The sequence below is a fragment of the Clavispora lusitaniae genome (genome assembly GCF_014636115.1).
Source record: "Clavispora lusitaniae strain FDAARGOS_655 chromosome Unknown tig00000038_pilon, whole genome shotgun sequence".
NCBI classification, from domain to species: domain Eukaryota; kingdom Fungi; phylum Ascomycota; class Pichiomycetes; order Serinales; family Metschnikowiaceae; genus Clavispora; species Clavispora lusitaniae.
This window is the reverse complement of record NW_027093976.1, coordinates 527165-540019: the sequence shown is the minus strand read 5'-3', so window position 1 is coordinate 540019 and position 12855 is coordinate 527165. Positions and strand designations below refer to the sequence as shown.

At 49.0% G+C, this 12855-nt stretch overlaps 5 protein-coding genes across 5 annotated transcripts; 2 read left to right on the top strand and 3 right to left on the bottom strand. All coding sequences in view use genetic code 12, as the record gives it.

Annotated features, from left to right (window-relative positions):
• Window positions 1–153: 153 nt before the first annotated feature.
• On the bottom strand, window positions 154–1152 carry AOX2 (Aox2p; the record flags this gene model as incomplete). Its single annotated transcript, XM_002618537.1, has 1 exon — window positions 154–1152. The coding sequence occupies one exon, from the start codon at window positions 1150–1152 to the stop codon at window positions 154–156; it is 999 nt and encodes a 332-aa protein (XP_002618583.1).
• Window positions 1153–4405: 3253 nt separating this feature from the next.
• SSU81 (osmosensor) lies at window positions 4406–5305 on the top strand (the record flags this gene model as incomplete). The annotated part of the gene is made up of 1 exon (XM_002618538.1): window positions 4406–5305. The coding sequence occupies one exon, from the start codon at window positions 4406–4408 to the stop codon at window positions 5303–5305; it is 900 nt and encodes a 299-aa protein (XP_002618584.1).
• A 463-nt stretch (window positions 5306–5768) lies between these two features.
• ASR1 (Asr1p) lies at window positions 5769–6932 on the top strand (the record flags this gene model as incomplete). The annotated part of the gene is made up of 1 exon (XM_002618539.1): window positions 5769–6932. One exon carries the CDS (start codon window positions 5769–5771, stop codon window positions 6930–6932), a length of 1164 nt encoding a protein of 387 aa, XP_002618585.1.
• A 1313-nt stretch (window positions 6933–8245) lies between these two features.
• FOB63_001359 (uncharacterized protein) lies at window positions 8246–10081 on the bottom strand (the record flags this gene model as incomplete). The annotated part of the gene is made up of 1 exon (XM_002618541.1): window positions 8246–10081. One exon carries the CDS (start codon window positions 10079–10081, stop codon window positions 8246–8248), a length of 1836 nt encoding a protein of 611 aa, XP_002618587.1.
• A 935-nt stretch (window positions 10082–11016) lies between these two features.
• On the bottom strand, window positions 11017–12525 carry EFG1 (KilA-N domain-containing central transcriptional regulator EFG1; the record flags this gene model as incomplete). Its single annotated transcript, XM_002618542.1, has 1 exon — window positions 11017–12525. One exon carries the CDS (start codon window positions 12523–12525, stop codon window positions 11017–11019), a length of 1509 nt encoding a protein of 502 aa, XP_002618588.1.
• Window positions 12526–12855: the final 330 nt, after the last annotated feature.

The following is a 12855-nucleotide window of genomic DNA, read 5'->3' as shown; positions in this document are numbered from 1 at the left end:
AAAATATTGTCACGCAGTCTTATAATATTCGAAGGTCTCTTGGCGACTCTGACCTGCGGCCAGAGTCTTCAGTCTTCATAAACCATTTCATTCATTCATCGTAAATCATTCGTATATACAAGTGGTAAATATGTACAAGAGCTCAGGAAGCCATCAGACAATCAAGTCTTTGCGTTCCCAGCCTGCTCTGTTCTTGCCCTTCAAGTCATTTGTAGGCTGGGGCTTATCCACATCGGGAAGTTGCATGGCATAGGGATTTCTGTCTTCCTTCTGGTCCAAGTTGGCCAAGGTGTGATTCACCTCTCTGTGTTTGGACTCGTCAGCACGGATGCGCTGAATCAAGTCGAGAAAAGTGGACTTTTCATTCAACTCGGGCCAGTAGAGCTGGGCCACTTCGGGAACCGTGATTCCATCGAACTTGGGGAGCCGCTTAGCCTCCAATTCCTCAATCAAATGGGTGTAAGTGGAGACAGCCTCTTCCTCCAAGTAGCCGACAAAACGATGGCACGCCCGAGGCAGCAATAAATACATCAAAAAGAAGAGATTGCAAAACACGCCCTGGCCGGCGAAAACGAAAACTTTGGTGAACCACGAAGGCCGGCCAATCTTCATGAACGTCAACAAGTGCATTCTTTCGTTGTAGGCCTCGTCCAAAAGCGTTTCGATCCACGCCTTGTCTCTCTTCATGAGACGCAAAGAGTGCAAATGGCGAAGAAAAGCGGCCGTCATGCCTGGAACGCCAGCCACACTTTCCAAGAAAATCACTCTTGTGAGCCATTTGCTTTCGGTCATTTCCCAGCGAGTGCCTTTGAAACGATGCTCTTTTTCCTCGGGCGTCCTGGGCTTTTTGTATCCCGTGACCAAGTCAAAGGTGGTTCTTACCGTGGAGATACAGCGGAAAACGAAGCGGTCCATTGCTGTCTTGGGCGGCCGATGTTCATACGACACGGATGCCACTTGCTCGTCGGTCCATTTGGGATGGGGAAACGCTGGATGCGTAATGTATTTGTTGTCGCTGTACTTGGCTTTGTCCGAGTTGGCGATCACTTTGGTGCCAATGTCGAAGATGGATTTTGATCTCACAGAGCTTGATGAAAGAAGCCGAAGCGCCAAGAACGTTGGCGGCTTCAAAAGATGCTGGCGAGGAAGCATAGTGGAAAAACAGAGATCAAGCGAAGCAAGAAGGTGAATCGAAAATGATGATAGTTATGTGATGGCCAGTTGTGATGGACAGTTGTGATGGACAGTTGTGATGGACAGTTATCCAAATTGTTCAGTTGCTGCGAAATCAACTGGTGGGTTGTTAGAACGAAGACTAGATTGAACAAAGATGGAAGATTAGAGATCGAACTAGACTTTCTTTTTTCAGTACTTTCTTAAAATAGTACTCAAATAGTACTCAAGTAGTTTTCTCAATAGTATTCTCAAATAGTGTGAAGTGACTTGTCTGATTTGCAATAATTGCTGTGGACCCTGTGTAAATGCGAACTTTAATAGACAGGCACAATCTAGCAGCGAAACTTTGCTAGAAACTGGCTGAAATCGATGGAATAATAAAGTTATAACACTTCCAAGTAACAGGATTTGTTGTGGATTTGCTCTGAAAACTCTCCTCCACGGCCATTTTATCTTCTGAAAGGACGTTTTCGGGCAAGGAAAAAGCCGGAGCAGAATCGGTGACCAAACGCACATCAGCGACTTGACTCTTTAGTTCCGAACTTTTCCGACTTTTAGCATTGTCCTGGGCCCTCAGACTGTCGAATGACGCCAAGGTCATAATTGGCCACCTGCTGTCTCAGCAAATGATCGCTTGGTATCGGAGCAGTTTTAATAATCCTGCACACAAGCAGGGTATGACCTCGCCAAAAGAAAACCACTAGCCGCATGTATTACAATAACCTTTATACTGTCTCTAATAGAGAATAGACCTGTGCTTGATTGGCTTCGGAGTTTAGTGAGATGTACGGGTTTACACCCAAGCAAGAAGCAAGTTCCCACTTTGAAGGTTAACAGATTCCCTGTTTAGTAGACATTTGGAAGTCCATTGCATGATCGTAATGATCGTATACAATTTTGGTATTGTGAGGACTTGGTTCATGATGACTTGGTAAAGCATGATGACAAATGTTCATTGCATGTAGTCTCATGTCCGCACAAGTGACCAAAATAGGTCGAACAGAAATCTCCGAATACTTGGCTTACCAAAACATGGGCCATTTAGGAATTGGTGCAGAATTTGACTTTGCTTTTATTGGTTGGTACCGTGAACGACCGAATATTTTGTTTTCGGTCTGATGCTATGATCTGTTTTTGGGAAACTTTTGTATGGTCATCATACTTGGCCGCAGCTGAGTGATGGATCAGTAAACATCTTAATAATTAATGCAGTAATGCATAAAATTGGAATGCACTCGAGCAGAAATAATGCACTCGAGCATGAATATTGGAATGCATTGAAGCATTCGAGTTGTAGGAAGTATTCTGGCATCGGAGACCAAATATAGAACTTTTTTATAGAACTTTTTTGTGGTGCCATTGTTACCCAGATAGAGGTTTCTGGTTTTCGCTTTGCTTCCATCTCGGTTGTTTTTTTATCTCGCCTTGTCCCAGGCTCTTCGTCCTAGGATTGTTTTCATCTTGAATTGCATCGTTACATGAATACCAATGAATTGGTTGAGTTATCATTTTGAAAGAACAAGCTTTAATTCGACATTGCAATCGTGAGACAAATGAGCCTCGCATGTTCTGACAGGATAAACGATATTGGAGAATGAAAATCCAGAGATGCTGTGGATCGATGAATCATTAAACAAAGTCACCACGGTAAGATGGATGGTCGATAATTCAGAGGCTTCTTTGATCCATCAGTAATTGGCGATCTACTTTGGAAAAAATGATTCGAATGCACAAGCCTATGATCCCATACCTCAACGTGGACCTGACCTATGATAAAAAGTACTTCAGTCCTCAACAACGGAAAAATACACGAATATCCCTATGGTACAGATCTTTTCGATTGTTGTATCTCTTGCTTTTCTCTTAAATGATTTCCATTTAGGCTCAAAGTAGTCTCTCCTGACTGGCAGAAAATGCCCATACTTGCATGTACGTTAAGTTTCCGTAACCACATCCTCACACTAGAGGAATATCTCAACTGATAACTGAAATCACTGTGAAGTGACAGACTCATTTTTTCGAAATGAAACGCACTAGAGCCATAATCTTAGACAAGGAAACCCGGTTTGGTATTCCCACCATTCTAAGTCGAGGGGAGCTGAATTGCTCTTATGTAATCTGGCATGGTGGTTGAGCGGACTGAACCATCAAAACTCATCAGTCAGGTAGGATCGCCATTCAACCAAAGAAGAGGTGAACATGTTGAAATACCTCTACTCAGTTTACCCTACTAAGTTTACCCTACTAAGTTTACCCTACTCAGTTTACCCTACTAAGTTTACCCTACTCAGTTTACCTCTACTCTCTTTAGCGATGCTGGATGTTAACCAAAATTAATAAACCTGGACAATGCCTTTAGAGTAGAATAAGCTGCACGACATCAAAAACACCGCCGCTTCACGCCGCTTAGTTCAACATCAAAAAACCAGTCATCCAGTTGCCATGCGCTCGAAAACAGACCTAGGCGAAATTCTCTGGCCGTTGCTTCTGTGCATTCGCCTCCATCAGATAATGGCGTTTAAGCTTCTTAGGCGTCGTCTGTATGTTTAGCCTATTGTGGTTCGCTGCGTTGCACGACCTGTGAGAATGGAGAGAATGAAGAGAAAGAAGAAGAAAAAGAAAACTAATATGGATCAGAGCCGAAGGCCCAAAGAAAAGAAGACAGAAAACCCAATCAGACACGAAAACCCAATCGATCTAGTCGTCTGCTTCGGCGCCAAAGTATTTTCTCCTTTCGATGATAGATCTACGCGTGGAACCGAAGCCGCATCTGCAGGGGACGTGCATATGGCCTCTGCGCCAGACGCGGGAGAGTCACGTGACATATAAAAACCCCCCCGGCACCAAATCTCCTGCTGGCCCAGGCTCAAAAAAACCGGCAGATCCGCGTAGTAGCTGTAAAAAAACGTCTACACCCGTGGTATTTTTTTTTCTTTCGGCCTGGTGTGGCCGCTGCCGCCGCCGCATGGCCCAAAGTCTAGACCGCCGTAAACAGAAGGCGCGATTGTAAACGGGCGCGCCTGCACACAGCGCCCCACGCTTGCAAGAAATTTTCCCTCTTGTTGTGATCCAGTTCCAAGCTCCACACAACTTTTCCGTTTATATCGCCGTTGTTTTTCTCGTTTCGCTGACCCGGCCTTCTATTCCTCTTCGGCTCGTCTTTTTTCCCTTTTTTCCTTCGCCCTTTTCTGTCGTTTCCTGCCCGCTGCTCCTGTGGATCATATTTGTCATGGGATTCCGCATGGCCAATTTCTTGGGCGACCCCTTCGCCATCTCCACTGTTTCGTTCGGCGTGATCGCGTGGATCGTGGCCATCGCCGGCGCTGGCTCTTCCGCGCTGGATAATTTCCCCCGCTTCACCTGGTGGGGCTTGGTCTACGAGATACTATTGATCATCATGGTGTTTCTATTGTACTTGAACAACACCATCGAGTTGTACAAGTTCACGTTGGTCGGGCTCTTGCTGGTGGGCTTTTTGTACACCACCAACTCCACCAACAACCTCATCTACAGCTCCAACCTGGGCAACTTGTGCTGCGCCGCCGGGTGCATCTTGTTGTCCATGTTGAACTTCTTGTGGATCGTCTACTTTGGCGGCCACCCGGAGTCGCCCAGCAACCAGTTCATCGACTCGTTTGCCATGAAGTCGTCGTACGCGCAGCAGCTCCCTTCGGAAAAGAACGACGACCACGAGTTTGCCGTGCCCCGGAGCGCCAGCGGCCTGCAAGGCTTTGGCGTCAGCGACTCGCGCCACAGCCAGCTCACCAACAGCAAGTCGGGCTACATGTCGCTGTCGCAGTTGAACGGCTTGGAGAACTTTTCCCACACCAACGTGCAAAACACCGGAACTGTGGGTGCCAGCAACCCGGCCAGCATGCCTAACACCGTGTACAACACCAACGGCACCAACACGGCCGACTCCAACTTTGCCGTGCCGGTGCTGACGTTCCGCTACAAGGCCCGGGCCTTGTACAGCTACGACGCCAGTCCCGACGACATCAACGAGATTTCGTTTGTCAAGGACGAGATTTTGGAGGTGGACGACATTGACGGCAAGTGGTGGCAGGCGCGCCGCGCCAACGGACAGGTGGGCATCTGTCCGTCGAACTACGTCAAGCTTTTGGACTAGAATCAGGCCGAGCTATCAAGGCCGCCATCAAGGCCGAATCAGCGCCTCCATGTGGCGTCAAGCACTGCCGCAGCTACGGCTGAGACTGGATCAGTGGCTGATTGTCCTAGATTCAGACTGGACCACTTGCCAGACTCGATCTTGCCAGACTGAGACTTACCAGACTGAGACTTACCCAGACTGAGCCCAGACTGGATCAGTGGTTGTGCATCAGCACGGCTGCCGAAGCTTCGGCTTCGATTCTTTGGATTACGAGCGCGGGCCGCACAGCCCCACGCTTGCTTGCGGGTTTTCTTTTGTATAGATCAATGTGACGTGTGCACGGATGTAGCAAGCAAGTGTAGGAAGGCCGAGCAACCACCACCAGTATAAGAAGAGGCGGCCGCCAGGAATTGACATACCATAGCATTGTAACTGCCACAACCAGCAATTACAATAAAAATATACAAAACTGAATAAAACTATGGGATTGGGCGACAAAATCAAAAACTTGCAGGGCAAGGACGTGGAGAAGTATGACAAGAGTGCAGGAAAGGCTGTGGGCGGAACCACAGCTTCTGGCGAGGCGGAAGAACACATCCGGGCCAGACTTGCCCAGCGCAAAGAAGCCGAGGGCCATGGCTCTCAGGCCGGATATGGTGCTGGCACTGGAACTTCAGAGGCTGGAGGATACGGCCACTCTTCGGCGCAGCACGCGCCTTCTTCCACGCATGGAACGACGCACGGAAACGCGTCAAGTGGCACTGGGACAACCTCTCAAAACCATGGAACATCAAATTCCCACACCTATGGAACATCTGGAACCCATGGCGGCATTGACACGGCCCAAGGCGGCGCGTACGGGTCGGGAACAAACACCGCCCAAGGCGGCGCCTTCAGCACCGGAAAAACTACTACTGGTGGAACTACCGGAAATACTTCTGGTGCAACTTCTGGCACCCATGGAAGCTCTTACACCTCTAGCACCTCTGGCACCTCTGGCTCCCGTGCTCCCGGCACCGGCCCCACGTCGCACTCGGACGCCGGCGCCCGTCTCGACCCGACCAACCACGGCAACACCACTCTGAGTGGATACGGCCACACAACTCTGAGCGGATACGGCCACTCGGCTCCAGGTTCGGGCTACACCGCCAGCGGCCCCGACTCCAAGACCTCGGGCACGCACGGGCTCGCGCAGGGCGCGCCGGGCTTTGCGGCGGGCCATGTTCTGAGAGAGGAGGAGAACTACGACGTCTCAGGCAACCGTGTGCCCGGAAGCGGCCACACGGGCTATACTGGCAGCGGCCTGGCCGGAGTTGCGGGCGAAACCAACCAGAGCGGATATGCTGGGGCCTCGGGCCATGGACATGGCCATGAACATGGACATCATGGTACTGGAGTTGAATCTGGCGTTGGATCTGGCGGATCTGGCCACTCTGGAGATTCTCACACCGGCCACGGTTCCGGCTACACCACTGGGTCCCACGGCAAGTTGGCCACAGGCGACGTGCCCCGCGGCTTCACCAACTTCACCACCGGCAACGACAAGTTGGACATGAAAATCTCGAACTTGCCTGCGGAGGCACAGGAAAAGGCCCACCAGGCCTTCCAGAAGGGCTACCAGGACGGCTTGAAGTCGCACCGGTAGGTTAACGAATGACAGCTATGCTATTTACGAATGTATGAGAAATGCAGTTGCTATTGTATTAGGCTATTGTAGAACTAACTATTTGCTTTGCTAATTTAAAAATCACATCTGGTTGAATATTAGTTTGAAGATTCTGAAGGATTAAATTTAAGTATTCCACAGAAAAGCATGTGGCAGTTCAAGTGAATCTGTCTGCCAATAAACAATAGCGGACGAAATACTGACGAATAAAGACTTTATAGACCGTGCAGAAAATAACTTAAGCCTTCCATACAATGCATTAGGTTTCTTGTTTTCACGTATTTGTTATCATAGAACCTTATCTTCTATCTAATTTCTGACCTAAAAGTGCCGGAACTCCGCCTGTGCTAATATTTCCTGTCAACCATTAGCTCATTAATCCATCCGATTCTTCATTTGATCCAGAATTCAGTCATTGTTCTCGGTGCTTGAATGTTTATGAGCTTGACGGAAAATGAACTCTCTTCAATTGATTCTCCCAAACGCCTCATATTCTAAAGTATCTCGTGTCCCAAAGGGACTCAGTTACTCAGTATAAAGGAAGTTTCAAGAAATACCCATGCTAATCGGCCAGGATGACTTAGCCTCTAATGGACATTAACATGGAAAAAGCTCAATAATTTAATAGATATATCTTTATAACATACTCCCCTCTCAAACATTCTATCCTACTTAAGCTTTACGTAAATATGCTGGTGAATTGTCCAGTTTGAATTTCAAAGCTATTAAAAACAGTGAGATCTCGCGTATTGAACGAACGTTCAATTCGGACCTCTTTTGACCCAAACACCTCGTATGGTTTCATTTACATCATGGCCTTCCACAAATAGTCTAATATACCCAAGTCATTTAACTCCACCAATCTCGCTGCCAGTATCTCCAAAATAAGTATCTATGACTGAGGGATATTATGAGGTAATGAAACGTATGCTCTTCAGGCAAAGGAAAAGTTTCGCTTGCGAACGAACCTTATATGGCTTCGGCATCAGCAGGTTTTAGCATGATGGTCTAAGAATGAGTTGAACCTCAAAAGAACTTCAAAGTCACTTTCAACCCATTCATTCGGTAAAACTGTTTGACTTTGCTTTCCAATGCTTTTGAAGTTGGTTTCACAGCTTTCATAAATCTGACTACGTTATTGGACTAAAAAGGTAAAACAGATTCTCTACCGGGACAGAGGGATAAATGCATTGATGTCATGAATTCAATCTGTAACCTTTTCATCTGTTGGACATAAATGTTACCCATCTCAACTCTCTAAATTCAGAGTGTACGGTTTCTTTTCATGCCCGTTAAGATGAGCAGCTGCACCGCAACATGGAGTAGTCAGTGCCCATATCACTTTGGAGCATCCACTTTTTCTCCATGTCTTTGAGTTCATCTCCCCATTTCGCAGGCTCATATGGGTTGAAGGCCATCTTCTCGAGTTTGTGAAGATAACTCAAGTCTTCACCATCTGACTCCTGAGTATGAGCGATGACTTCATCCAAAATCCAATTTCTGGGAAGGAAAAGTGGGTTGCGCTTCAGACTAATCTGTTTGTCTCTTCCACCTTTCTTTAGGTAAGCCTCATAAAGGTCGAGCCATTCGCATACTTCTTTGACAAGAGCGTCCCTGTCATAATGCTCAAACTCACTGACCTCTTTCAATAAAATTGACCTGGCAAATGCTTCCTTATTAAAAGAAGCGGTCCCAACATCCGAATCTTGAAGGTGGACGAAAAATTTGTTGAAATCACACTGGACATGGCCGAGCATGTCCAACATAGGTGCAATTAAGTCGGTATTATGCTGGTCCAAGTTATTATAGTCAATGAGTGTTGGGGCCAAGCCAAGACGGGCAAAGAAAGACTCCATGTACTGTTTCGTGAACGTGTACTTGTAAATTTCGCCAGCTGCTTCAATTAACTTCGTAGCTCTCTTAACAATGCGTTCTTCCCAATGAGGATGGATTGTTCCGCTTCGGAAGGCTGCATCGTCCACCAAGTCAGGACCCGCACCAATAAGCAGTGCTAAATTTTCGCCCAAGCGAGTCAAATTCCACCAGATGGCTGTGGGTGTATTTGCATAGCTGTACCTTCCTTGGTGGTCTTCAGAATTTGGAGTATAGTCGCGGTCAAAACGATCGAGAATGGAGAATGGTCCAAAGTCCATCGAGAGCCCAAGCACAGAGGTATTATCAGTATTAAGAACGCCATTGAGGAAGCCATATGTCTGCCAGAGCGCAGTGGTGCTAGCATTACGCGCCACAATCTCAAGGTACATTTTGTCATAGCGGGTCAAGGCGCCAATAGTGCTCGAGTCAGGCAATAGATGCGGACGGAGCTTTGAGATTTCTGTCCAATGGGGGAACTCCTGCTTGTTCACAGTGAACAAATCTGAGATCACATAGTCACAGAGTTCCCGGAGCCCTTTGCCGTCGAAACGCCAGCGGTACAAGTCGAACGTACCTATGCGGACCCACAGCTGCGCGAAACGGGCCACAATGGCACATTTTTCTGCCGCATTTCTCTGTGCCTTTGTCTTGGGGAGGTATGTGATGGCTAACGCCCGTGTAGATGGAATACCAACACTGTGCAAGTGCTCCGAAATGATATACTCGCGAATGGATGAACGAAGAACTGCCTTGCCATCTGCAAAACGCGAATACGGTGTTTTGCCTGATCCCTTCAACTGGATCTCGTATTTGGGCCTGTTGTTGCCGGCACGAGCCGCCTCTGACTCCACCTCGAACAAACTAAGGGCACGCCCGTCGCCTAACTGACCAGCAAACTGGCCAAACTGCCACCCGGCGTAGGCCTGTGCGTACGGCATTGGGTACAATTTCTGGAAATTGGCATCGGCGTAGACCTCACCGCTGACAACGCGGCGGAACTCAGGGTCCAGGCCCAGGGCTGGGTCCAAGCCCAAATCCAGCAATGCCTGGCCACTACAGGATAGGAAACGATACGTGGCACGAGGTTCTGGAAGTGAGTAAGAGAAGGCGCCGTCAGAAAGAATGCGCGGCGTGTGGATGACGTTTTTCTCATTGGCAAGCGCAACTTCGGGCGTCTTGATTGCATTATCGGGATGGAGCGCTGCAGCAAACGTGCATGGCTTTGCAGCTTTGGATAAGGACATGCGGCGCATCACTTGTATTTTGAATGAGGCAAATGGTTGCAAAAGTTTTGGCAGCCAGTGTTTTTTGCAGCCAGAATTTGGAATATTTTAAGGGAGTGAAATCAGGCGGCAATCACAAGATTTGGCGGCTATAAATGTCGACAATGAATGCGTGCCTTAGTGCTGAAAAATGGCGAAAAAAGTTCGAGGCAAGCAAGTCCAGTCGATACGTATCAGCCAATATTCACCTAGTCTGTATTTGGAAGAAATTGAACCAAAAAGAAGAGGTAGAATGGAGTCGCTTAGAAAAGAGAGCAGTGGGAATGGAAAGTAAGAACTATATCCAGGTTGAAACTTGAGTTTCGCGGGGATGCGATGCATGGGCCGCGCACGCATGGCGATAAACCCAGTTGCGTTTGCCATGATGCGCCTGCTTGATGCCAGTGCATGCAAACATTAATCTTGGAACCTGCTTTTGGAAGTTGGCTACATTTGGATATCGTGCTTTACTATGCCAACTGTGCTGCTAACTCTTGTCGCCTCCTTACATTTCGTTTCCTTTCGCCCTCTCAGGAGGTGAGCAATAGAGCAAAGCAACCATACAGAAGAGGGGAAGAAAAAGAAAAGGCTAACGCAATACACGGCAAGATAGCACTGGGTTGAGCAGTTAATCAAGCTTGCAGCCATATGCTCATGCAGTTACCAGACGAGTCCACATGCGGAGGAAGAAATCTTTCTATGCGAGGGAATGCGCCAACAATGCAGCATCTTGTGCGCTTGCGTAGATGATGCGCCTGCCAAAAAAGCTGCAGCGTCGCACATACGTAGGGGCTCCCACGCATTGCCGACTTAGTCCCGCGAGATGATTCCTTATCGGCAGGCAGGACACGCGCCTATGCACCGGCCTACGCATAAACAAAAAATTAACTTGATAAATTTACACTACTGATACAAGTAACACTGCCTCACTTCTTCTCGCCATCCTTCTCCTTCTTAGCACCAGGAGAACCTTGTTGAGGCAGTTGTTGGGACGTCATGCCCTGGCTTTGCTGAGGCTGCTCATATGGCTTTTGCAACTGAGCCTGGCCCTGTGCAGCTTGCAGATAGCCCGCGTACGACGAGTACATTGGCGCCTGCGAGTACGACGAGTAGTTGGTGGAGCCATTGCCGCCGGCCGCTGTGCTGCCCTGGTTGTAGTACGACTGGTTGTAGTACGAAGGCTGCGAGTAGCCGTAAAGCTGCTGCTGCGTTGCCATTTGCTGTTGTGGGGCAGATTCTGGAACCGCAAGCGCATGGGTAGATGATGCAGGCGGATACTGCGATGGGTACAGCTGGTAGTAGCTCATGCTAGGGTTGGACGCAGCGGTAGATGTGGAGGCCGGGTAGCTGCCATTGGACGCCATGGGCGCCTTGCTGGACGCCGCTGAGGCCTGCACTGAAGGAGTGACACCGGTCTGGATCACACGCTTGATGTCACGAACAAACAATGGGTACAACAAGTCGACAATGCCCTCGCGCTGTGCCATGGCGAGCGCACGCTCAAAGGGAATCCAGACACCCTTCAAATGCATGGAGCCAATCTTGACCACGTGTCTGATCTTCTCCAGCTTCAAAATGCCGTCACGGCGGCCACGCGTCATTTGCGCCACATTCAAAAGCTTGGTTCCGTTGATCATGTTGTTGTCTGCACGGCGCACAACGCTCACGTTGTTGGCGTCAACCTGGTAGCACAAGGTTTTCTCGTCTTCCCACATGGTGGTGGTGACGCGGGGTCTGATGCCTGGAGGCTGGTACTGACCCACTGTGGAGTTGGAGGCACCACCAAGGGTGTCAGACAGCACCGATCCCTTGGCCGAGGCGGAAGGCGCCGACGTTTGGACGGTAGCGCCCGAGGTGGATGCTGAAGCGGCAGACTGGGCGGTGCCGGCCGTGGCCAGCGATGCAGTCAGCGCTTGTTGAGCAGCGGTCGCTTGCAGTTGCGAAGGCACACTGGCATATGTCAGCGCCAGAGGGGCGGCCGAGGCCGACGACGCCTGTGGAGCCGCGCTCTGTTGGTACATGGCGTACTGGCCGTATGGGGCGGAGGCGTTGGACGAGCTGTAGCCCGGGTAGTGGACAGCATAGTCACTTTGCTGCACCAGTGGCTGCAGCGTCTGCAGTTGTTGTTGTTGCGTCTGCTGCTGTGACTGCTGCTGTTGTTGCTGCTGGTACTGCTGGTACTGCGTTTGCTGGGCGCCTTGTTGGCCCTGCAATGGATGCTGCCCTGGCTGCACTTGTTGCATATAGTACAGGCCGTATGGCTGCTGGTACTGAGCAGACTGAGCCTGCAACAGCTGTTGCGTCAATGGCTGCTGCGATTGTGCCGCCTGCGTCTGGCCCAGTTGCGGCTGAGACCCATTCATGTACTGCTGGTACGGGTAGTGCTCCAGACCGTAGTACGAAGCAGGAATCTGCGAGTATTGTTGTGTCGACATGGCTGTAAAAAAAAAATTGGCAGCAGTGGCGGGTATTTCACAATCTCAAACTAACGAAGGGATGATATGGTTTGGATTGCTCAATTGGATGGAATTAAGCAGGCTCAGGATCAAGATGAGGCAAACTTGTGAGGAATCCGGACGGTGTGTTTACTTCGAGGGCAAAACCGATGAGCGGGTATAAACAAAAACACAGCGGCAAGGGAGAACCACCGAGAAGGTAAACAAAAAGAAAAGATTTCGGGAGACAGTCGAGACTATCTGGAAAGAAGAAAGGAACAAAGAAAGAGGCGGAAGTACCGAGGCGGTAAGAAAGTCAACAAGTTTGTT